Consider the following 23,114-nt stretch of genomic DNA (forward strand, 5'->3'; position numbering starts at 1 on the left):
GAACTAACCACAGGCGAGATAAAAGACTGTCACAAGAAAATCCCTCTTACACTCATATAGTCGCGGTTCTCCATGTCCTTTTGATCTGAACATCATATCGTCTTTTGCATTTGGATGCTGTTGCCTCACAACACTAATGAAGAGGGTGCGATTGTGACGCCAGTCTTCGACTCGTTATGGCACCGTTTGAGTGTGTTCTGTGATGCTCGATTCTGGAATGCGTTTAACTCTTGAATATCTTGTAATGCATATGTGACCAGATGCCTGTGGAAGCTGAATTTAACATTCTGGCTAACACAGTTACTTATTCTGTCCACAAGGAGGCAGACTTGCGCTGTAAATATTCTATGCGGAAGGACACAGATTGACTCAAACAAACACGTGTTGCTATTATTTCCGTAGGACTGTGCGGGCATTATGGTGGTGCAGTGGGCACAGTTCTAGCACCCAGTGTTTGAATGTCACGCTTTCCTGTTTCCTGCCTTGCTGTCGGTGCTACAGGGTTAAGGCTCCGGCTCTCCGCAGTCCAAAATTGTTGACTGTAGGTTGGGTGATGTTATCTTGACAAATAGGTACCTGTAAATGTGAAGTGCCAGCATTGGTCAGTAATATTGTCTGTAAAGGTCTGAACTCAAAACAACCTTGCAGTGGTACTAGTGAACTACAAAATACACACAAGAGTAGATTCATAATCACAGAACTGAATATAGCCATAACACCGCACAGTCTTTAGAACTTGTAGTAATTTAATCTCTGGAGATTTTTTCTGTCCTCCTGGCCATCGGACCTTACTTTATTTATCCTTTTTTACTTAGTATTGCCTAATTTGAATTATACATTTTTTGTAAAGCACTTTGAACTACATTATTTGTATGAAAACGTGTTATATAAAAATAAATGTTATTAGGGTGTCTACTCTGTGGTGTTTCACGTGGTTTGAACTCGGGACTTTACACTCTTTAAAAAGCACGTTCTAAAATGTCTCGTTTAATGGGTTGTGTGGTTTCTTGTAGAACTAGTGCTTGACGAAGTCCCATCCGTTCTTGGAAAGGTTCTTCGTAAATGAAATGTGTTCTCGGGGCCTGAAAAGGTTACGCAGAAAAACATAAATCTTTAATGTACTGAACAGCTTAGAATACAGGCAGATCAAGAAAACCTGAACTTAGCCCGTGTGATTGTGTGCAGCAAGAGTCCTTTTAAAACCACGAACCCATTGTTATTTCACAAATCTGCTATCATCTGGTTATTTATGGAGCCTGTTACAAATTATAAATAAAAGTTCTTTTTATGACCTTTGTGTAGATGGTTCTTTTGGAACCAAAAATGGCTCCCCTGTCGCATCAGTCCAAAGAACGGGAGCTTTGGCATCTTCAGTTTAGTTTCTTCCCGATTACCTGAACTGACTGCTGACTCCGGTCGCCGGCCGGACTGGCTCATATTCTCCTTAATCCTGTTCTGAAAATGTATGAACACAACTAGTGCATTTTAGTTCCATTAATCAATGTTCATTCTTAATTAGGTTTTAAAGAACTTTGTGGCAGAGATGCAGAATGAACGACTGTTAAAAAAGTACTCCACTACACCGAATACTATGATATAAAATAATTTTAATATTACGACCGATGAAATGACCGCTACCGGTATTAACAAAACACCGGACTTTTACTAATTACAAAAATGAGAAATGTTTATTATTTCTTTCACCCTTTGAAGACTTCCGAAAGAGTTATACAGTACACATATAATAAGAAATATCAGTATTATCATTCACTGAACCACTTTGTCAATTGGAGTATCAAGAAGAAAAAAACATCTCGGACGGAACACCACCAGGCAATTACAGAGTACAGACACGCACAGCTGAAAATAAAACTGAGCAGCCATGAAATGTAACATTAATGTAACATCAAGAGAAACTAAAAAGCCCCCCCAACACACACACACATTCTTTAAAATAAAGGTGCCAGATGGGTTCCTGAACCATGTCATACGAGAACCATTGTGTTGCCGAAAGAACCATCTATGAAGAATTCAGAAAGAGCCTTTTTTTTTTTTTTTAGATTTGTAGCACGTTCCATAGTTGCGACGGTAACAGATTTGTGAAACACCATTAGAGTCTTGATTTTAAAATTGATTTGTATCGATGAGCATGCGGGTGGTTACCCGTTTTATTTATTTATTTTGGTATTTGGATCACTGTATTCATCCCAAGGGGAATTTTAACAGTGAATACTAGACATGTGTCAGTAACACTTCTTGATTAACAAAATAAGTTTAGTCATTCATGTGCAGGGAAGTAAATGGCATCCATCACCTTGTTCTGTCCTCAATCCGGGCCCTAAAAGATTCACGGTATGAACACTATATTAAGCTGTTTCCCAACATATATAGCAAAATAAAAGGATTAAAACTAAATATACGCTTTATTCATAGGTTTCTGTTACAGAACAGTCTGTACAATAGTGTCCTACAAAGTACCTGCCTATCATTCACCACGTTTGGTTCTTTCCTTTCACCCAGTGCTGCTGCGATAATCACTAGATCCCTGTGACCCCAAACTGGGCCGATTAAATTGACCCCTAAGCACATGCAGGATTAAATCCACAGTATGTGTTCCGTTACGCACGCGCTTAACGTTTGCCTCATTAGCGGTCTCTTAATAACGCTATACATTTGCTAAAATAATTATTTTGCGAAAAAACGTAGTAAATTTTGGAGAGGCAGGAATCTATATCCTCCATACTGTTGTACTGTCTGAAGTAAACATAATCCAAGAACAAAGCCTGATTGATACTGTAAATAATCTCACGTGAACAAAATTGCAATAGTATACGATGAAAATATCAGTTTTAGCTTGGATCGTTATTTCCTTTAACTCGTTAACTTATCATTGGGTTGGTTACAAGAATAGCTACACGCCAGTCTAAAACAAATGCCATATCACGCCAGGATATAAGTCACGTTAAACAGTCAAACGTTTATATCCTGAAGTGAAGCCGAGGAAATTCTTTTTTTGATAACCTCATTCAATATCTCCTTCCATGTACCGAAAGCGGCGACCGAGCATGCTGGGATATTTCCACGCTTCAGATTTGTAGAAGCGCGGCTAAGTCACGCAGGGTCCTAGTTGATGGCGAGTACAGTACTTTCCTGAACACCACTAAGAATCCCGTTTCAAACGTTATTTTCGATCTGGTTTCATAAATGGATTTAGTCATTGTTGTAAGGTTTAGTGAGTTTCATCATTCTTCTGGCTCAGCTTCCTTTTGATGCTGGAAGGTAGGTCATTCAGAAACTCGCGCCGTAGCGTGCGCGTCCCGTCGCGCACGCGCTCGCTAGAAGGCATGCGGGCACGCAACATCCCGTGACACCGCCCACCAGGCGCCAGGCGGCTGAGTGAGCCACCGAAATGAGATAGCTGGAAACCGCGGTTGAAGCGTATAGGTACGGGTAAGGAAGGCATTTTGCAGTACTACCTTTTTACCAAAACAGTCCCGGAAGAGGAGCCGCGTTGTCTCCGCCCCGCTGCCGTCTCCTGCTCCTCCTCCTCGTCGGTACCCTGAGCTCAGTCAGAGAGTGTCATCTGTCAAAGAGAGATTTGAAACGAGGAGAAAGTGAGCCGGCGCGGAGAGGGACAGCGGACCGGCTTCTTGGGCTGCAACTCCTGTTCCTTCTGTTAATGCCACAATGGAGTTGGTTTCCCAGCTGGTCCGGCTGCTCCGGGATTTACAAGACCCACACAAAGTGGCCCGCTTCCAGCAGCTTTGCGGAGTGAGAGGATCATTCGCAGGGCAGCCCAGCCTTTCTAATGGGAGCTGCCCCCGCCAGCCCCACCAGGAGCGAACAGACGAAGCCGACGGGCTCCGCGGCAGGATAGTCGAAAGCCACTCGCCCCAGGTGAACGGGACGGATCGAGAAACGTCCGCGATTAGGCAAGAGGACAGCAGCGATCTTGCGAAGCAGAAGCCACGGCGCCGAAACTCGCTGACCGGTGAAGGTGGCCAGGAGTTCGTCATCGACAATGCTTTTCTGTACTATCTGTTCACCTTCGGGACAGAGCTGGGCAATGAGCTCTTCTACATCACTTTCTTTCCGTTCTTCATGTGGAACATCGACGCCTACGTGAGCCGGCGCCTCATTGTCATCTGGGTGTGGGTCATGTACCTGGGACAGTGCACCAAGGACATCATCCGCTGGTCTCGACCGCCGTCTCCGCCAGTGGTCAAGGTGGAAATGTTCTACAACTCTGAATACAGCATGCCATCCACTCACGCCATGTCAGGCACTGCCATCCCATTTTCACTCTTCCTCCTCACGTACGGGAGGTGGCAGGTAATCTAATTTATTCATTCGTTTATTTTTTTTAATGGGAATGGGGATGTGTTGGAGATGGTTAAACCCCCTTGACTTTACTCAGGTTGATTGCCTGCCATCGATATGTATCTGGTTAGAGGAAACACAATTTGACTTCTGTGTCACAAAGTGAAAGATGAAATGCAGGAACCAGCACTAGACAGAATACCAGTCTGATACAAACCACAGTTACGCATACCTCCGTTTTAATCTCTTCAAGTCAATTTAGGGGTTCATAATTGTTAGTGTAAACAAGTGCAAGACTTCTACTGTGTCATGGCCTACACCAGTACATTCTCACCTTCTTGTTATTTCTCCTGCATGGTTGCAGCATGGTTTTGTAAGTCATCATTGGCACCACACTGGTGCACCAATAAGATGTCACTTGATAGGTATAGCCTTCATCCTACAACATCCTCCTCTTTTCATAGCTAGTTAATGTGTGTCTGTTTCTCAAGACCTCCTTCTAATATCCAAAAGGAGTTAATTCATTTGGGGCACTGAAATGTGTATTGGGTCCAGCAAATTTCACTTGCTTCCTATGTTCTCTGTTTTGGAAGCTGGCAGTTCATCAAAGAGTGTTCATGTTTTGCTTTGCATGGTATTCATTATGTACATTTCTCTTCTTTACCATTGCATGAAGCCACATGTATTGTTAGACACCTCGTTTATTGTTATTATAATTGGATACGCTAGCACAACAGATATTTTTTGCCACTCACAGCACTTGGACCCAAATGGGCTGCCACTCTTGTGTAGTTTACATGCTGTTTTGGTGTGTATAAGGGCTCCCTCAGTAGACTCTGCTTTCCTTTTTTAAATCAAAAGCATGCTTACCAATTGATTGTTGACTTCAAATTGGCTGTTTGTGAGCAACTGTAGGTGAGTAGATATGGACAGTGATAAATTAGCATTACTGTATATTCAATGTGTTTTCTGTATTGATTGATACTACTTGGATAGGTTTCAGCTTCCCATATCACTCCACAGAAAAAATCAGAATTCTATTAAATGTATGGATATGTTTCTAATATAATTTATTGATTTCAAGGATTGCATTACAACGAGTAAATAGCACACCATTAAGTTATTCAATGCTACATTTTATTCAAAAGAGATCACCGACAGCCCAAAAATATTTAAATTGTTTGATGGTGGGCATTAAGAAAAAATACTGTGCTCATTCAAAATATATGTTGCCTGTCAATGTACCACTGTAGCACAGTTTATGTAAGTTGCATTACTTTACCCTTTCCAATCTTCTAAGTGGTTTGTGAATTATTAATAGAGGAAGATAAATATAAGAAGAAGGTACCAGTAAATTGCCTAGGATGTCATAACACAGCCCTCAAAGGCCATATAGCTTTGTAGTTTCTGGAAGTTGTTTTCCTATGTTTATCCCCAGTGCTTTGTCATTACCTTTGAGAATTTTGCAGGGTATGCGTCAATTATGTAATTTTGGGCATCTGCAGTTTTTTTTTTAGAATTCAAGAAGTTAGAAATTGGAAGAAACAAGGAGTTTGTGTGTCAGTGTTACACAGCATTGTCATAAGCTAGCGTACCTTACAGTAAAAAATAAACTGCAACACTCTGCCTAAAACAGCCGACAGCAGTTCCAGATATTCATATCAATTGTAAAAGCAGTAAAAATGCATTTGCATTTTTCAGTACACCTCCGAATAGTTGATGGTTGATGTTTCATAGTTCTGTTTGTCCCAGCTTCATGTTTAAATATTTCCCTTAGCCAGAATATAAATATTACTTCTAAATAGGATTTGTTTTGCCAGTACACATGGGCATGAGCCCCACCACACCACTCATTTCAGGTTATCTCTAGGGTTCCATTCAGCCACTTTTAGGTAAACAAACACATAAACCACATCAGTGACTATCAAGTCCCAGCAGAGAAGCCAAAGAGTGGAGTTGTGAATCCCCAGTGTGGAAAATGTTATGCCATTAGGGAAGAGATCTAGGAATTTCTCATCATTATGTTGTTAGACATGTTTTTTCATTAACAAGCTTAGAATGGAAATTAATAATGAAGTCAATCTTCATGGAAGCATGAGTGTTAGCTGAGTAATACAGTTCAAGTCCTGTCTGTATGGAAATTCAGAATTGTCTATGAAAGCATTCATAAAGTAACATTAGCAAATCTGCCATTTGGTGGTTATTAAATATAGTGCCCTTCAATGCTTTAAAAAGGATAATGACTATCCTGGAACTAATATTACTGGGAGAAGCTGAAGCTTCACGTGACCCTGTAATGAAAAGAAAATAATTTCATAAAATAAAATGGGAGAGTAAATCAAAAAAGAACGGAGCAATATTTTGTTTTCAATATAGGGATTATTGTAATGATGCAACTCAGACTACTGTTTATGAAAAAAAGCTTAAGGAAAGAATCTTCTATATCTGTTTAATAATAAGCTGTCCCTTTGCCATTTTATTATTTGCCCGTAATATGTGAGCAGAGGTTTTTTTATTTTAGGCAGCCGTTCTTCATCCTAGCATTGGTCATTTTATAGAGAAACTGTCTCTCTAGTTAATCATACCCGCTGTTTGCAGAGCCTGAGTAAATCTTATCTGTGGGGTTATTATCTGCAGTCCTTTTGACTGGCTTATCTGTTAAGGATTTTCAAGTTTTAGTGATATATAACTTGCCAGCATCCCCTAAATGTCAGCACATTTCTCTGCAAAGTAATTAAATTTGGGCTAGTATACCTAATGCTTTCCCAAAAAGAGTGTTTTTTGTTTCTGCAGGCAGTGGGTAAACAGCTACCACAAGCCACAGTATTCATGTACTTCAGGTGTGGTTCATAAGTGAGAGTATATGTGTTCATGAGGCTGACTAATGCATTGGTGCAGTGGCAGTAGTTTTACAGATGTTAAACTGAACTATGGTGGTGAAGCTGGATCCAAGTTCTTAGACAAACCTTTTGATTCACTATATAATGAGCAAAATGATGAAATGGCAACTGCAAATAGCTGAAATGAGGTTACTGCCCAGGGCTTAATTTTGTGACAGGGTGATGAGTTTAGCAATTCAGGAGGATGTCGGCATAGAACCATTGCTTCTCAGGATTGGGTATGTGGTTAGGGTACTCCCTTTCTATCTGAAATTAGAGATGTACCAAACCCAGCTTATTGGAAAAAAGACTCAGAAGCAGACCCAGAATATGCTAGAGGGTCGACTGATTTCACCAGTGGACAGTTTACTCGATCAGCACACTTCATGACTGTGCACCCTCATTCAGAACTGGTTTCAAAGTGCAGAGTACAGCCATCTTAGCAAGTTACAGTAAATGAAAGAAGAACCCTTTCTGGTGAGCAAACCAAGCTTTTGACTCTGAGGACATCTTCTTTTTGCAGCAGGCTGTCTCCATTTCAGCTGTTCTATAGATGGCTTGGGAGTATCAGGGAAAACTTCAAGAGAAGCTGTAAGCAGTTGCTGTGGATGTAGTAGCCCGGTCATTCTAGGCCAGTATGTTGTTACTGTGAACCCTTATCAGGAAAAATGGAATGAAACTGATGTTTGATAATAAAACTGCTTTTCCTTTGGTTTTATTCCCGTACCCTAAATACATGTAGGGTAGATCAACTGGGAACACTAAATGTATGAGTTAGAGTGGCCAGCTTGTGTTAGTTACTGCTCCTTGCTATTTGATGCCAAGATAGGTTTAAGTCTTTAACAAGCTTATCACTTAATTAATCTGAAAGTGAATAAACTGTTAGTACATTTGGATGCTTTATTTAATTATAAAGTTCCAGTTTGGAACTTTGTGCATCACAGTGGCTCAGTGAGTAACAACACTTGGACCCTATTTTTATTCTGTGCTAGGGTACCCTTTGATAGTAATTTCCTTGTTATTTTGGGTTTCCTGCAGGAACTCTTATTTCTTCCTATTGTCCAAAGATGTGCATGATGGTTGATTGGCACATCTTTTTGTTCCTTTGCACAGCAGTGTGGCTAGTGTTGAATTAACACATTGTGTTAATTTAAGGGTTATTTTATAACTATAAGAGTTCACTTAACAAAGTTTTTTATTGCTGTGTATCTTTTAATAATAAAAAAGTAGGTAAAGTCAAAAGATGCTTAGTCTTGCCAAACTAATATGCTGATGTTAAGAAAAGTGAATACGTGTATTTTTTAAAATAATAATAATAATAAGGTGTCTATTTAATATTAACTGTTTCATAATTTTCAATTGGTATTGAAGGTAGTCATAAATCAAACTACCTTTAGCTCTTGGGACAATATCCTATTAAAAATGTGTAACACAAACTTTGGATTATGAATTGCTTTTGTAAGTTAATTGTGTCTCCAAAATGAAATAATAGATTTAAAAATAAACACAATAGACCTACACACACTAGTGAATTTGTACCTTACTGAAGCAATAGCTTAAGTTAACATAAGTGAGTTGGCTGTATCTGAGTGGTAAACTAGTCTGTCATAGGAAACATTCATCCTTATGCACACACTCTCTCTCACACTGTGCTAATTCAGTTTCACCAGTCAACCAAAAATCAACATTTTCTGGACAGTGACATGAAGCTCCACTCTGACAGTTCTATGCCTTTCATGTTTCAGTTCTCCACCCTGTGCCCACCACTTTTGTGCTTTCTTGGCCTTCCTCTCCTTATCCCCACATATTAAGTATGACCTGCACAGCATGCTGTGCTGCTTTGCTATATTGGCTATGCATTTTCATTATCCACAGTCATTCTTACTTTCACGGGATACTTTCTGTTGATGTTTTTTTTGTCATATGGAGCCCCATATCACACTTGTTGATGCTGAGAAAGCATAAAAAAGAAAGTTCAAAGCAGTAAGCAAATAAATGTAAATTAACTGACCCACCCTGATTAAGCTGGTGTTAGAAGTTCAGCCATAGAAGGGCAACTGTTAGACTATAAATAGCAATACACAGAAAAAAAACTACCGTTACATTAAAGTGTAAAATGAATCACATAGTAGTTATTTATGTTGAAGAGAATTTCACAGAAAATGAAAAGTCAAAAATAAACTAAAGGGGAAAGGTAACTGTGTAGAATATCAGCTTTATTAATAGGCTAGTATCTGGTGTAATTTGTGGATAATTGCCCCATTGAAGCATTTATGAGTGACCACCAAAAATGCTCTTATTTTCTCAAACATCCATCCATCATCCAACCCGCTATATTTAACTACAGGGGTCTGCTGGAGCCAATCCCAGCCATCACAGGGCGCAAGGCAGGAAACAAACCCCGGGCAGGGTGCCAGCCCACTGCAGGGCACACACACACACACCAAGCACCCACTAAGGACAATTTAGGATCGCCAATCCACCTAACCTGCATATCTTTGGACTGTGGGAGGAAACTGGAGCACTCGGAGGAAACCCACGCAGACACAGGGAGGACCCAGGAAGCGAACCCGGGTATCCTAACTGCGAGGCAGCAGCACTACCACTGTGCCACCGTGCCGCCCTTTCTCAAACATGTTCTAACTATATTTTATTGAATGTATTACGTGAGACAGCCATTCACTATTTAATATTTTCATGTTTGTTTTGCTGTTATTGTTCCTGGATTGGTCACTGTCTGAGTGATGAAGTATCCCCTTTTTCCTCATATCTACTCATACTCTTTTGTTTTCTCCGTTAGTTGATTTACTAGCCTCGGCGACAGAGAAATTCTATTATCACGCTTAACCTTAAAGCAACAAGCAATTCTATTAGTAAAATCCCATCAAGAAATGATAGGCCAAAACAAAATGCATAAAACAATAACTTGATGGAATTTTTAGTTTGAGAAATTTTAATGATGTGGCACTGACAGTTGGCAACTCTGAATTGTCCCTCTACCACTGAGAGTGTGTGGACGGGTGGCGAGTGTGTACAGGAAAATTTCCTTCATTGGAACTGGCATTACTACAGCCATGGTTACTTCTCGACTTGCTCCTAGTGTTGCTGGGATGCGCTCTTGCTCTCTTTAGCTCTGTTACGGGCAAAGGGGAAATGGAAGAATAGTTAGTTAACATATGTAGTGTAAACATTATTACTAAATTAACTTATAATTTTATAAACAATAATTAATGAACTGCGGTGGGCTGGCGCCCTGCCTTGTGCCCTGTATTGGCTGGGATTGGCTCCAGCAGACCCCCGTGACCCTGAAGTTAGGATAATGGATGGATGGATAATTAATGAATGTTTAGTACATATTAATGAGGGTGCATCACTGTGGTTATCTCTGCTGCTTCAATGCATCCCGCATCCTTGATTTGAAGCCCACTACCACTGCTATCTTTCAGAGTCTGCATACTCTGATGCTTCAAGAGGATATGGCAGAATACTATATCTTATCAGATGATATGAAACAAAAATACTGAATTTATTTAATGTCTTGCATATTAGTGCTAATTAAAATGCCATAAATGGTAACTGTTGTCACCAAATACATGTACAGAAATGTCTAATGGTGTAGTTCCTGTTGTAAAGTACTGGCAAACCATGAAATGTTGCAGGCTGAGTATAAGAATGCCATAAATAAGAGGATGATCTGTTACTGAGATTGAATATTTGACGTTGTGGTGCTTGATTATAGCCCAGAGTTCCAGAGGGTAGGCACCACACAGCTATCTGACCATATTAGGCTTGTCTGTATTTTAGAGCTAGGCCATACTGTACATAAATTGGCAGAAGTGCCATGGCTGTCTTCTGGCTTATGGCTAAGATACAGCTACACAAATAGTCACCAGCAGCACCCTGCTAGTACATCTTGGTCAAGTGGTATTCTAACCAGGTGAATGATGTAGGCTTCTAATGAATGCAGTGATGTGAGGCTGTAAAGGTTTGGATTTTCACAGACCAGTCTGGAGTTTAACTCATTATTATGTGGTGCTTTGGTATTGCTTTCTGTGTGTTTAGCTTGGTCTCAGTGGTGATAGCCTTTTTCTGACAGCATGTGTTTTAATACCCTTATGCCAAGAGATGGTCTCCTTTTGAGGTGATTGGTTAACTCCGTGATTCTAGTAGATAATTGCCTACCACTAAGAGCAAGGCAAGTATGACGCTGCACCTCTGACAATTCATTGCTCATTAGTCATTATGATGTGCATCATTTGTGTATTCCTGAAAATAAGGTGCTGCTGGGTAGCTCCTTTAAAATGGAAAAAAATGGAGGGTTGTGTTCTGTTGTTCTTTACAAAGAATTAAAGCTTTATGATAGGTGGTCAGTTTGTGCAGTTTCTTTCCAGATTATGGGTTACATGTTTTAGTGAGAAATGGTGCGCTTTTACTGGTTTAAAAATAACCTATCAAGTATGTTTTGACTTAGCTTTTGCACGCTCCCAGCATTTATTAGGTGCAGTGAAAACCAGTACACCTACGCATTTCTCTGGCATTGATGTGACAAGGACGATCAACTAGCAGTATTGCCATTTCATTGCCATCATATTTCTAACTTAATAGGATGAAAGGGGCTATAGTACACCCATAAGTCACAAGAAAGGCTGTTTTTCTGCCCTTGCAAGCTTTGAGAAAGGTCAAAGCCCTGCAGTTGTATGAGACATGATAAGATGCCAGTAAGCCCAGGAGTACTATTTTCTCTAGATTCACTGCTAGTCTTGATTTTTCCATTATAGTGTAATGGTCTGTAGAGAAATAATGTGTGGGAGTTGACCTGTAATACTGCTTCATTTCAAAGTCTTGTATTCACAAAGTAGTAAGCTGCGTGCTAACAGGGCCACTGGATGCTGACTCGACTAAGAATGTGTTACTTGATCTTTTTAGTCTTGATTTAAATAATTTATTTCTAAGCTTATAGATGCATTGTCTTTTGGCTTTGTTTACTGGATCTGCTGAACAGTAATGAAGGGGAATGAAAAATTAAATGAAAATTTAGCATGAACGCAGGGTGAGTAGGGCTGTGTGGGTGCTTATCTGGGGTTGAATATTAATCGGATCACTCTTCTCTTTTTTTCATTTCAGCAAGAGATAAGCATGCTGATCTAGGATAAAATGGCAAGTTATTAACAGTTGCTTTTGCTGGTTCTGTAATTAAAGTCGTCAAATCTTGATTCCCAGCTCTAATTAAATGAGTAAATTAGAAGAGTGCTTCCACCTTCATTCCATTTGTCACAATTTTTTGTGCATTAGTGTATCATTTAAAAAACAGGAAAAGGGAACAGCAAAGGTACACAAGTAGTCAGAGTAAGATTTTCACAGTAACAGGAATCTGAGCTCAATTCTCAGCGTGGGTGCTATCTATGTGTATGGTTTGTACCATCTCATAATGATCACCTTGTTTTCTCCATTTTCTAATCATATGCCAACATGTGTATAATAGATAATAAATGATGTATAAGTGTCTCATGCAAGAGAATGTCATCCTGTCTATAGCCTGTCCAGAACTAAACGTAGATGATATGTCTGTCCAGCAGGGCATATGCACCATTTAATTTAACACTCAATTTTGGGCATCTTGTAGAAAAACCAAAGCAATGTACTTGGGCGAAAAGTTCCACCAGACACAAGGAGAATACGTATACCAATTCTAAGCAGAAAGTGACCTGACTTAGATTTGACTCCAATGTCTTGGAGCTGTGAAGTGGCAGCACTAACCACTATGCCACTGTGCTTCCCTAAAAATTATTTTTAATTTGTTTTCTTTTAATTTCTAATTTGACATTTGGTCAGGGCAATCATTATGTAATATAGTCTATAAACTTCTCCTCATGAAACCTTTTCAAATGCATATTCTGTATATATAATGTTGCATCTGGCATTTTCATTTTCTAGTTACTGTGTGCCTTGTGCACCATAGAAGCTCTTTGTAGTCTTTGCCTGGATTCTGCCTCCAAGAAAAGATCCATAGACTTGTTCTCCACACAGCAGCTAAAACCAGATGTTTTGCATTTGGCTCTTAGGTCATTGATGAGGAGATTAGCTCTGATTTTCATAAAGTTCCATCAGTTCGAGAAGGCAGTTGGCCTTTATTTGGTGTGGCATTTTTCTTTACTGTATTCATGACTAAGAACAAAATTCAAATCCTTCAGTGGAAATTTGAGTGTATTTATTTATGATTATGGAATTTTAACCACCTCACCCCTTAATATAACAATCTGATCTCTATTCTTTAATGTGAGTTATTCACTGGTATGCGACAGAAAACATTACTGAATAGACTTGTGTAATAGAATTTAAATTACTACAACTGGTGCAGCAAATGAAAAATGAATTATTAAAGCTAGTGTGGGTTTTTGTTTGAGTTGGCTGTGTGGGGGGCTGGCTCCCTGTCAAGGGTTGATTCCCAATGCTGCCAGGCCTGGCACCTTCTCCTTGTAACCCTGAAATGGATAAATGGAGTACAAAATGGATGAATGGAATTTTTTTAAATATGTTTATTCTGATGAAGAGCCAAGTACAATAGGTGTGTATCTTACCAGCATTGGATATTGTCAGAGTTGTGCTTTAACCTATGGTCTCATAAGGACATTCACTCTTTAGTATAATACATATTGTGTATAATATATTTATATAGTATAGTATATTTTGGTGTAATTTTTCTTTAAATAACCTGATGACTTTCAGTTAAGGCAAACTCAGTGGCTTAAATGTGTTCAGTTTTTCTTTGCATACATATTTAGATCAGAAGGACAACATTAGGATTTCCATTCATCCATCTAAATCTGCTTTTTAAATACAACATAACAGAGAGCTTGAACCATTGTGTGTAAGTAAGAAAAGAACTGATTTGATTGCTGGTCTTTCACAGGGCACCCTCACACCAGGCCAGTTAAGAACCTCCACCTAATGGCACCTGTTTCGGAGACACTGGCATGTTTTCTATCCCACTTATCCAGTTCAGAATTGCAGAGAGCTGTGGCGTATCCCTGATGCAAGTTGGGAACCTGCCTTGGACAGGACACAAGTCCAACATAGCGCACACACACATTCACTCATAGTAGGCTGATTTAGAAGGGCATATTAAGAGAATATACATGTCATTGGGATGTAGGGGGAAAATTAGGCTGCAGGAGAAAAAAACACACACAGGCATGGGAAGAATGTACAAATTTAACAAAGTGAGTGGACCAAAATTTGAATCCAGAGTTCTGGAGCACTGTGGCATCAGTACTGACAGCTGTGTCGCCACAGTGCCTATGAACAAAATTAAAATCAAATCTGATTGTGTTTATCTCTCCTTTCACTGTCTGCACCTACATTTTTAACACTTTTTGTGAATTAGTTTTAATTATATGCCATTGCAGAGTAGTAGCTGGCATGGTGTCTTACAAAACAGATCCTGTGCTCCCTTCAGTCACATAACTTTCTTCTCACAGTCCAAAGATGCACTGTTTCATCCACTGGAAAACTGAAACCACATTATGTTGTTCAGAAGTGGAATGAGGCAGTTTTCAGTGTGCTTGTTCTGTGTCGATGTATCTAAACCAAGACACCTTGCTGTCATTGCACCATTACTGTGATCTTGAAAAGCAAGTTTTGAATAATGGATGTTTTTTTTACTTATTCTTTCACCTTCTTTTTCCCTTTTCTTTTCTAGTTTGATTTATTTATCTGTTTGTGCTGTATTATGCAAGCATTTCATTGCTTCATCTTGTTCTGAGGCAGTGGGTAGTTTCAGTTCTTGTATGTTTCAAGAGCATCAGAGTTCCTGAATGGTGGTTTATTGAGCTAGTTGCCTAATTAGGTTTCCTGTTTAGCAATTTTTTCTTTTTGGGTACTGGCTAGCTTCCCTCTTTGAAGGCTTATTGTGTTTAGTTCTCTAGTATTTCTGATCAATAGTTTCTCTCTCTGTGATATTCAATAATAGTTGCTACTGAATACTATCATTCTGTCCATTATCACACCCAGTTCATCCATTTCATACTGTAGAAGTAATTGGTGCAAAGCAGAAGCCAGTCCTGGAAAGGAGTCCAGTCAACGTCAGTATACAATTATACAAACATCAAAGTTAAAGTTCCTAATCTAGCATGCATATGTTTGGGGACAATGGGGGTTAAACTCGAGTATCAGGAGGAAACTGCCAAAAGTGAGAGCTTACTTCTGTCTAAAAAGATACAAACAAGCAAACAGCACCAGCGAGAAGAAACAACAATAATCTGTACTTATATTTACTACAGTGATACTTCTCACATTGCCTTCCAAAGCAGAAGTAAATGTTTAACCAATTAAAGAAAGTGGTTCACTTAAAGATGGAAACCAAATGACATGCTAAAAGTTGCCTAATCCACTTCATTGCCATAGCACTGTTATACACAGGAACCAACCCTGATAGTGACTGGTCTATTAAAGGGATTACTCTCTCTCACACATCTACACCCACATTGAACAAAATTACAATTGCAAATTAGCCTAACCTTCTTGTCTTGGAACATGGAGAAAAAATCTCTGTAGACACATGGAGAACATTCAAATTCCACACAGACAATAATCAGACCAGGATTCAATCTCAGATCTGAAATTGTAAGGCAGTGATTCTACTAACTGTGCCTTTGCTCTGCCCTAACTAGACATTTATTTAATAGACTGGCTAAAAATGAAAACTCCAAAGCCTCTAGGTCAGGGGTCCTCAATCACGGTCCTGGAGAGCCGCAGTGGCTGCAGGTTTTTGCTCCAACCCAGTTGCTTAATAAAAAGCACTTATTGCTAAAGTAACACTTCTGCTTCACTTTAGTGATTTTGAGCCCTTATTGCTTAATTTTGTCTTAAACAGCTATTTTAATTGCTCCTTATTATCAATAACATGCAAATGACAAGAGAGAGCAGCATTTCTCCATTTAGCTTATTTACATTTACACCTGTGTGTATTTATCTGCACTATTGGGTTTAATTAAATACTTGGAAGAAAAATGAAGAGAAAAAAGTGAAGGACTGAGAATTACTCGTCCATTTTAGCCTTCAAATCATTTGCATGATAGAAAGGGAAGGAAAATCTAGGATATGAGAATGACCTGACATAGCAGAGTTAATTTAATTTCATAGCTTGTTAGTGCTTTATTGGCAAGAATTGCTTTCTAATTAAGCAACCAGGTCAGAACAAAAACTTGCAGCCACTGCGGCTCTCCAGGACTGGGATTGAGGACCCCTGCTCTAGGTGCTTCCAAGACTAAGGCATCACATGCATATTGTATAATGTAAAGAAACATCTAACTGCAGATCAAAACAAGAATCCAGTACTGGCAGGCACTAGAACGAGCTTGGAAAGTACCTCACATCACTGATGATAACAATGTGTTATGAAAAGAGAGGGATTACATGAACATTCAAAAGCTGCCTCCCAGTAAAGAAATATTAGTTATGGAGAAACAGATCCAGAAAGTAAGAAGCGAGTCTGCAACCTCAGTTTTAATTTTAAAAATGATTGCCCATCGCAAACAGAACAATGGCAGGGGTTTTAGAGTGGAGGAACTACAAAAGTGTAAAGCTTTTCACAGAGTGTTCTGGAGTGAAACTTTGGTATGGCACAAAGTGTGTAATGTAAGACATCTTAGGTTTCCTCCCAGTTTGTGATGATGTTAGTACAGGGTAGGAGATCTAGGGTGATAATCTTACCAGCCTTGCAAGCAGGTAGAAGTGTCTAAAGAAAACCAGCTGATGTGAAATCATTGCATTAGGTCAGTGTCTGGATTTGTTCTAGTCAGGTGATATTTTGTAAAGAAAGAACTTTGAGAAACGAGATTAGCATAATCAGAAAAAGAGGTGATAAAAGCATGACTCGGGATTTTGACGCATGACAAGGAAAATTAGAGGTGAGCCTCCCTAAAATGATCAAGTCTTGTATAGGCAACAGTTGGATGACATGACAGGATCTTGTTTTTTGTGAAAACGAGGTAGATATCTTTAGTTGTGCTCAGAATTCCATTAATTAACACCAATCTGAAGGAAGCTTCCATTCATACAAGCATTGATGATTTTGGTAGGCAATGCACTTATCTACAGCCCCTGTAACAACCTCTCAGAGCAAAGTGTAATCATTGCGTAAGTGGAACATGTGGCCATTTTGGTGAATAAGAGGATCGATTTCATCAGAGGAACATGTCTCAGTTTGGAGTCAAAGATGGAAAGACTGGATTTGGCTGGAGAGGTCAGGCTCCTCCATGTTCACTTGCTTCCAGTTAGTCCTCCATACAATAGCTCACTAGGAGATTCAAAACATTATGGTCAACCATCCTAGTAGCAGCCGTGTCAACTCATGGAGAATGAACATCAGAAGAAGACTAATCACAATGTAAGCAAATACCATTTCTGTACTGTTCTGTGGTCAGAATCCAGACTTAAAATGATAGTTAATTGAAATAAAACTGGAAATTCAGGTGAATGATTTTAAAAATTTGGAGCAATTTTCCTGGAAAAGGATGGTAAAAGTTAGTCTTTTTATGATTTCCAAGCTGTCTATGTTAAAGTAAGTTACTATACTTACTCATAGTTCATTTGTTTCAAATATACAGTACAAGGCAAATACAGGAAATGGAAAATGAAAATTCATTTATGACACGTCACAGTATATGCATGCTATTTTGTCTGTGCTGAAGGCACATTACTTTAGATTAAATGATAAAGAAGTGTGGAATTTGAATTAAGTTCAACTTGTGCTGTGAGTATGGATGTAAATCTGTTTTATTTTACCTACCATTACAGGGCTCACGTTGATGTTTTTTAACATTTTATAATCCATTAATTTCATTTTAAGAATTTTTATTTACCTAGGTAACAAATGATTTGGTTGGTAGAGGTACTGCCTCACAGATTCAGCATCATGGATACAAGTCCCATGCCCACTTGTTGTTGTGTGTGTGGAGTTTATGCATACTACCTGTGACTGTGAGGGGTTTTCCTCCAGGTTCTTTGGTTTTAATCCTACATCCCTGCGAGGGCTCTTTTTGTTTTGTAGAGCCTATAACATGTCCATGTCTCAAATTAATATATTGTCAATTTTAGTATTTCAATAACAAATTACACTAATTTTACATAGTATACAATGTAACATCCTCAAACTCATTTTATCCAGTTCATGGTTGTTGGGCCAGAACATATCTCGACAAAATTTTGGGCAAGAAGAAGTCTACCCTGAAAAAGGGTAACTAGTCCGTTAAACTACTGAAATAATTTATGAGAATTAATTGTGTTGATACTCAGTGTGCATTGAGTATTACAGTCATTAGAAGAAACAGGATTTGTGTCTAAAAGGGATTTAAGATGAGAGGAAAGGGGGATAAAAAAAATTATTAAAACATGTAATCATGAGCTCAAATGTTGAAATATTTAATAACGTGAATTTGGATCCAGTGTCTTCACTCTTGGTCAGTTTTGTTTGCAGTTGGCATTTAGGTTAGAGTAATTGTTATTTTACTTTGGTTCTGAAGTTTTTCAAACAAGATATTAATGTTTAGTCTTCTCTGACATCTTTCTAGGCCTGTCTGTAAGAATCCTCCAATTCTGCACACTTGTCTCTTCTTTTTTTGCTTCCTTGGTTGTGTGTGATGTTCTTGCTGCTTAGAATCTCTGAAGTGTGAAAATATTCAACTTATTCCATTACATCAACTCTGTCTTTGATTTACTCTGTCTTTGAGATCAAGACTTTTTCTGCCATATAGTATAAGCCTCCGCTACAATTGTATCATATTAATAACCTTTTATTAGAACAGTTAGGATGAGAAAGGGCCATTTTGCCCAACACACTTGTTATTTTTTTATCGTGCACAGTAATTTAATTTTTAAAATATTAATATCATATTGCTAGCTGTACTGTATATGTGAATAAGGAGTGGTTTAATCATTTAGTGTGCCTTGTGTCTGATGCCTTTTCGATAGGCGTTATTGGGTGGAAAGCAGCCCCCATAATTCTAAAACTGATTAACAGACTCGTAGAATGAAAGGACAGATGTTTCCTCCAGAATACTAATGATGGGGGGACCTGGCAACTCCAAATTGGCTCTGTGTGTGCATGAGTGGATCCTGTCATCAGCAAAGGTTATTTTCTGCCTTGTGCCTGTTACTGTTAGGATAGGCTCCACCCTCCCTGATTTAGAATTAGATTAAACAGAGTTCAGAACCTTGTCTTAATGGAATAGAGCAGGGTTGAATGAAAACCATAAAACTTAAGCATCTTAAGGTATGGTTTCTCACATTCATAAGCAGAATAAGTCTAAATTATCAAAGAATTATTCATTACTTTAAATTCTAAATACCTAAACAAAGAATTGGGTACATGTACTTGCCTTAGAAACACATCACTGTTATTTTTGCTCACATCCAGCTAGCACCATAGCAGGTGTTGGTTGGTTATGTGTTCACAGGTCTGTTTTGCCATTTTTCAAAGTCAGTTCACCCATCAGTTATATACATGCATTTGATTTATTGATTTTCAGCCTCTGTGTAGTGTCAGTAAAAAGAATCTTTGAACTCACCTCAGTTTCATAAAGAATTTGAAAACCTATACATTTAATGTGTATAAGTAGTCTGTAACTGTATTGCTTCTTCTTCAGAGCTTGCATGTTCTGGACAGAGTGTTTGAGATTCCACAGCCTATCTTAGCTACAGCAGACACAAGGCAAGATACCTGCCCTGCATTGAATTCAGGTCCTTAATTGCAGCACTCTCACCAGGCCAGTTTAGTTAAGCAGTTTGATCAGGTAGCATTAGCTGTGAGGTGAAGTTAAACCACGCTAACACAGAGACAATATGTATAATAGGCCTGTTGTCGAGGATAAAGGCAGTTTATTTGAACCGGTACTATTACCACCTGATTGTTGAAGTATTTGAAATTCGCCAATCAAACTTCATGCTGTGCCACTGCGTTACCCTTATTATCTCATTGTTACATAATTTATAGTATGGTTTGCACATTTCTGCAAACCTCATTTTAGAGAGTCTTGGTGTTATCCACACAAGGAAGGAAGGAATTTGAACTGTACTGTTACATGGCTATTGTAACCAACTTTAATACAGTATTCATTATTCCTGTTGTACACTTATAAAAGTTCCTTGGATATTTACATGTATTTAATATGCATTGTTATCACTGAAGAATAAAGTCAAAGATTATTTATTCATTCATTATGTGATCCTTCCTTGTTCAGTTTATAAATGTTGGGGTCAGAGCATATCCTGGCAGCACTGTGTGCAAGAACCAACTGTGGATGGCGTGCAACTTTGGTATAATTAGTTATCCTAACATGCTCATCCAACTTCTACTGATTCTGTTTTTAAAGGTCTCATGTTTTTTTTTTATTTGCTCTGATGCCTTGACTAAGTGTGTAATTATTTCAAGAACCCCTACGTGATCTACAGTGGAGTTTACATCATAATACAGGCAGTGTCTTAATGGCTCTTGCACACTATACAGTACATATTTGTCTTCTGCTGCTACCAGACACATTTTTCTTTGAGGCAAATACATTTCTTCAGAATTTGCTGAAGTTAGCACCTTGTGTAATATGCGATAGTGTGCATTTCTTCAAGCTGCTTTCAGTTAGGCTGGCTGTTCTGCAGTAAAGTGCTGCAACTGAAGGCTCATATTTTCAGTTGTTTTTTCCACTGAAGTAACAATGATGGAAAAGGATCAAGGGAAACTGCAACAAATGGCATGATTAGAGTGGGAAAAGAGGAACTGACCATCTTCTGGTTCACAACATTGAGTATAGCAATTTCTCTCTGTCATCATCCATCTGATAGTATTGACATCTTTGGATCCATCCATCCACCCAATCCATGTTTTAAGTCACTTATCCAGTTCAGAGTTTGGTGTCCGTTCTGCCAGTATTGGGCACAAGTTAACAGCAATCTCTATACAGGACTGCAGTCTATTGCAAAGCACAACATCCATACTCACTTATACTGAACCAATTTAAATTTGCCAAATGTGCTAATATGAGCAAGTATGGATGTGTCTTATATTAAGCACAACATCCATACTCACTTATACTGAACCAATTTAAATTTGCCAAATGTGCTAATATGAGCAAGTATGGATGTGTCTTATATTTATCTAAATAAAACTTTAAAGTATGTTAGAATTTGGCTGCAGACAGGAGATTTCCAATAGATCGACTGTAGCTCAGAATTATCTGTCCATTTTCTCACCTGATTATTCAGTTCAGGGTCACATAATGTTGGAGCCTATCCTAGCAGCACTGTGTATAAGGTGGGAGCAAATTCTCAGCATTACATAGTCTGTCTTAATGCATCATCACATATACTAGGCCAATTTAGAGTTGCCAGTTAATGTAACATGAGCGTCTTTGGCAGTACTAGGTAGGTATCACATAAACACTGCACAGATAGTTTCTGAGCTGTGATTTGAAATGTTTCTCTTGGATCTTTGTGGAAGGCACTGATAACCATTAAGCCTCGGTGTCACTTTTCAGATATTTGTACTTTGTCTAAACAAACCATTCTATATTTTACTCTTTGAGGTCAAACGTGATGTTTCTAACAGTTTAACTTAATGTACAGTACTTCAGTGTTGAGATCCACGGTCACCTTGAAGTAGCAGGAAGTATAAGTGGTCTCTTCTGATGAAATTTATGGATATATTTTGAGGTGAGTTTTGGGAGGTTTTCCAGCCTGTATCTTTTACGTGTAGGTGTATGTGTACTTACTGTTGAGTATGATGTTCCTGTGATTGCATTTTACATGTCCCAAAGACAAGTAGAAGAGGACTTAATTATCAAAAGTACAGTATTAAGATCATTGGGTGTACAGTATTGAATAATTTGTGAAACATTCTGCCAGTTCTCGCATATAGACATTTTTTTCAAATGAGACGCAAAATTGCACACGTTATTCTTTGTGTAAAGTTTATTTCCATCATGACAATATCATTTGCATAGTATGACCTATGGAGATGAGTCAGATAATGTAGTAAGTCTAAAATTCTTGTCTCTGTGGCATTTTTCTGGAAAAGAAAACTAATCACACTTTGTGCTTATCCCTAACAAGAACTCAAAACACAGAAGATGCTTAGTGTGCTTAAACACTACTAGATGGTGGTCAATTTGTCAACACTTGGTGTACATGTCTTCAGCGTGGATCTTTATGAATTACACAATCTGCAGCAGCAATGTTCAAACTACCAAGAAGAGAGTATTTGCCTTCTTCCAATGTCACCTAAATGTTTTTGATCCTTTGTAATGGGGCATTTGTCCAGTGGGGGCAGTGCGGTCTCGTGGCCTCAGAACCCTTGTTTTTGTTTTTTTCTCCAGCCTTCTGGTGTTTTTTTTTTTTTTCCCCTGTCCTCCTGGCCATCGGACCTTACCTTATTTCTTGTTACTTAGTATAGTACTTAGTATAATCTTATTTTTATATTTTTCTTTTTCCTTTCTTCATCTTATAAAGCACTTTCAGCTGCATAATTTGTATGAAAATGGCTATACAAATAAATGTTGTCGTTGTTGTTATTTGCAGTTGCAGTCTTGTATGTGCGACAAACACCTAGACTGACTATTAGTGTTGACTATTTAAGGTTAGCATTCCTTTCATACTAATATTCATCCATACATTTTAGAAGCTTTTCTATATTCAGAGAGTTGCAGTGACACAGTGCCCACCTGCCAAAATCAGGTGAAAACAGGAACAGAAGCTGGGAAGAATCTCAATCCATTGCATGGTACACTTGCAGAGGGTAAATGTAGAGTTGCAAGTCAAACAGAACACAGGTTTTGGGGATGTGAGCCAAAATTGACATGCACACAGGATGGAATTTTAACTCAGGACTCTTGAGTTGTGAGGCATTTGTAAAGATCTTTGGCACTTTTA

At 38.6% G+C, this 23,114-nt stretch overlaps 1 protein-coding gene across 1 annotated transcript in view; it reads left to right on the top strand.

The window, feature by feature from the left end:
• Positions 1-3,351: 3,351 nt before the first annotated feature.
• The window catches only part of sgpp1 (sphingosine-1-phosphate phosphatase 1), a 100,813-nt gene continuing 81,050 nt past the window's right edge, over positions 3,352-23,114 (top strand). The window contains exon 1 of the mRNA XM_039741326.1: positions 3,352-4,332. Within this exon, the coding sequence (XP_039597260.1) occupies positions 3,688-4,332 (645 nt within the window). The 5' untranslated portion in view covers positions 3,352-3,687. The remainder of the gene's footprint in view (positions 4,333-23,114) is intronic.

The sequence above is a fragment of the Polypterus senegalus genome, chromosome 18 (genome assembly GCF_016835505.1).
Source record: "Polypterus senegalus isolate Bchr_013 chromosome 18, ASM1683550v1, whole genome shotgun sequence".
NCBI lineage: Eukaryota > Metazoa > Chordata > Cladistia > Polypteriformes > Polypteridae > Polypterus > Polypterus senegalus.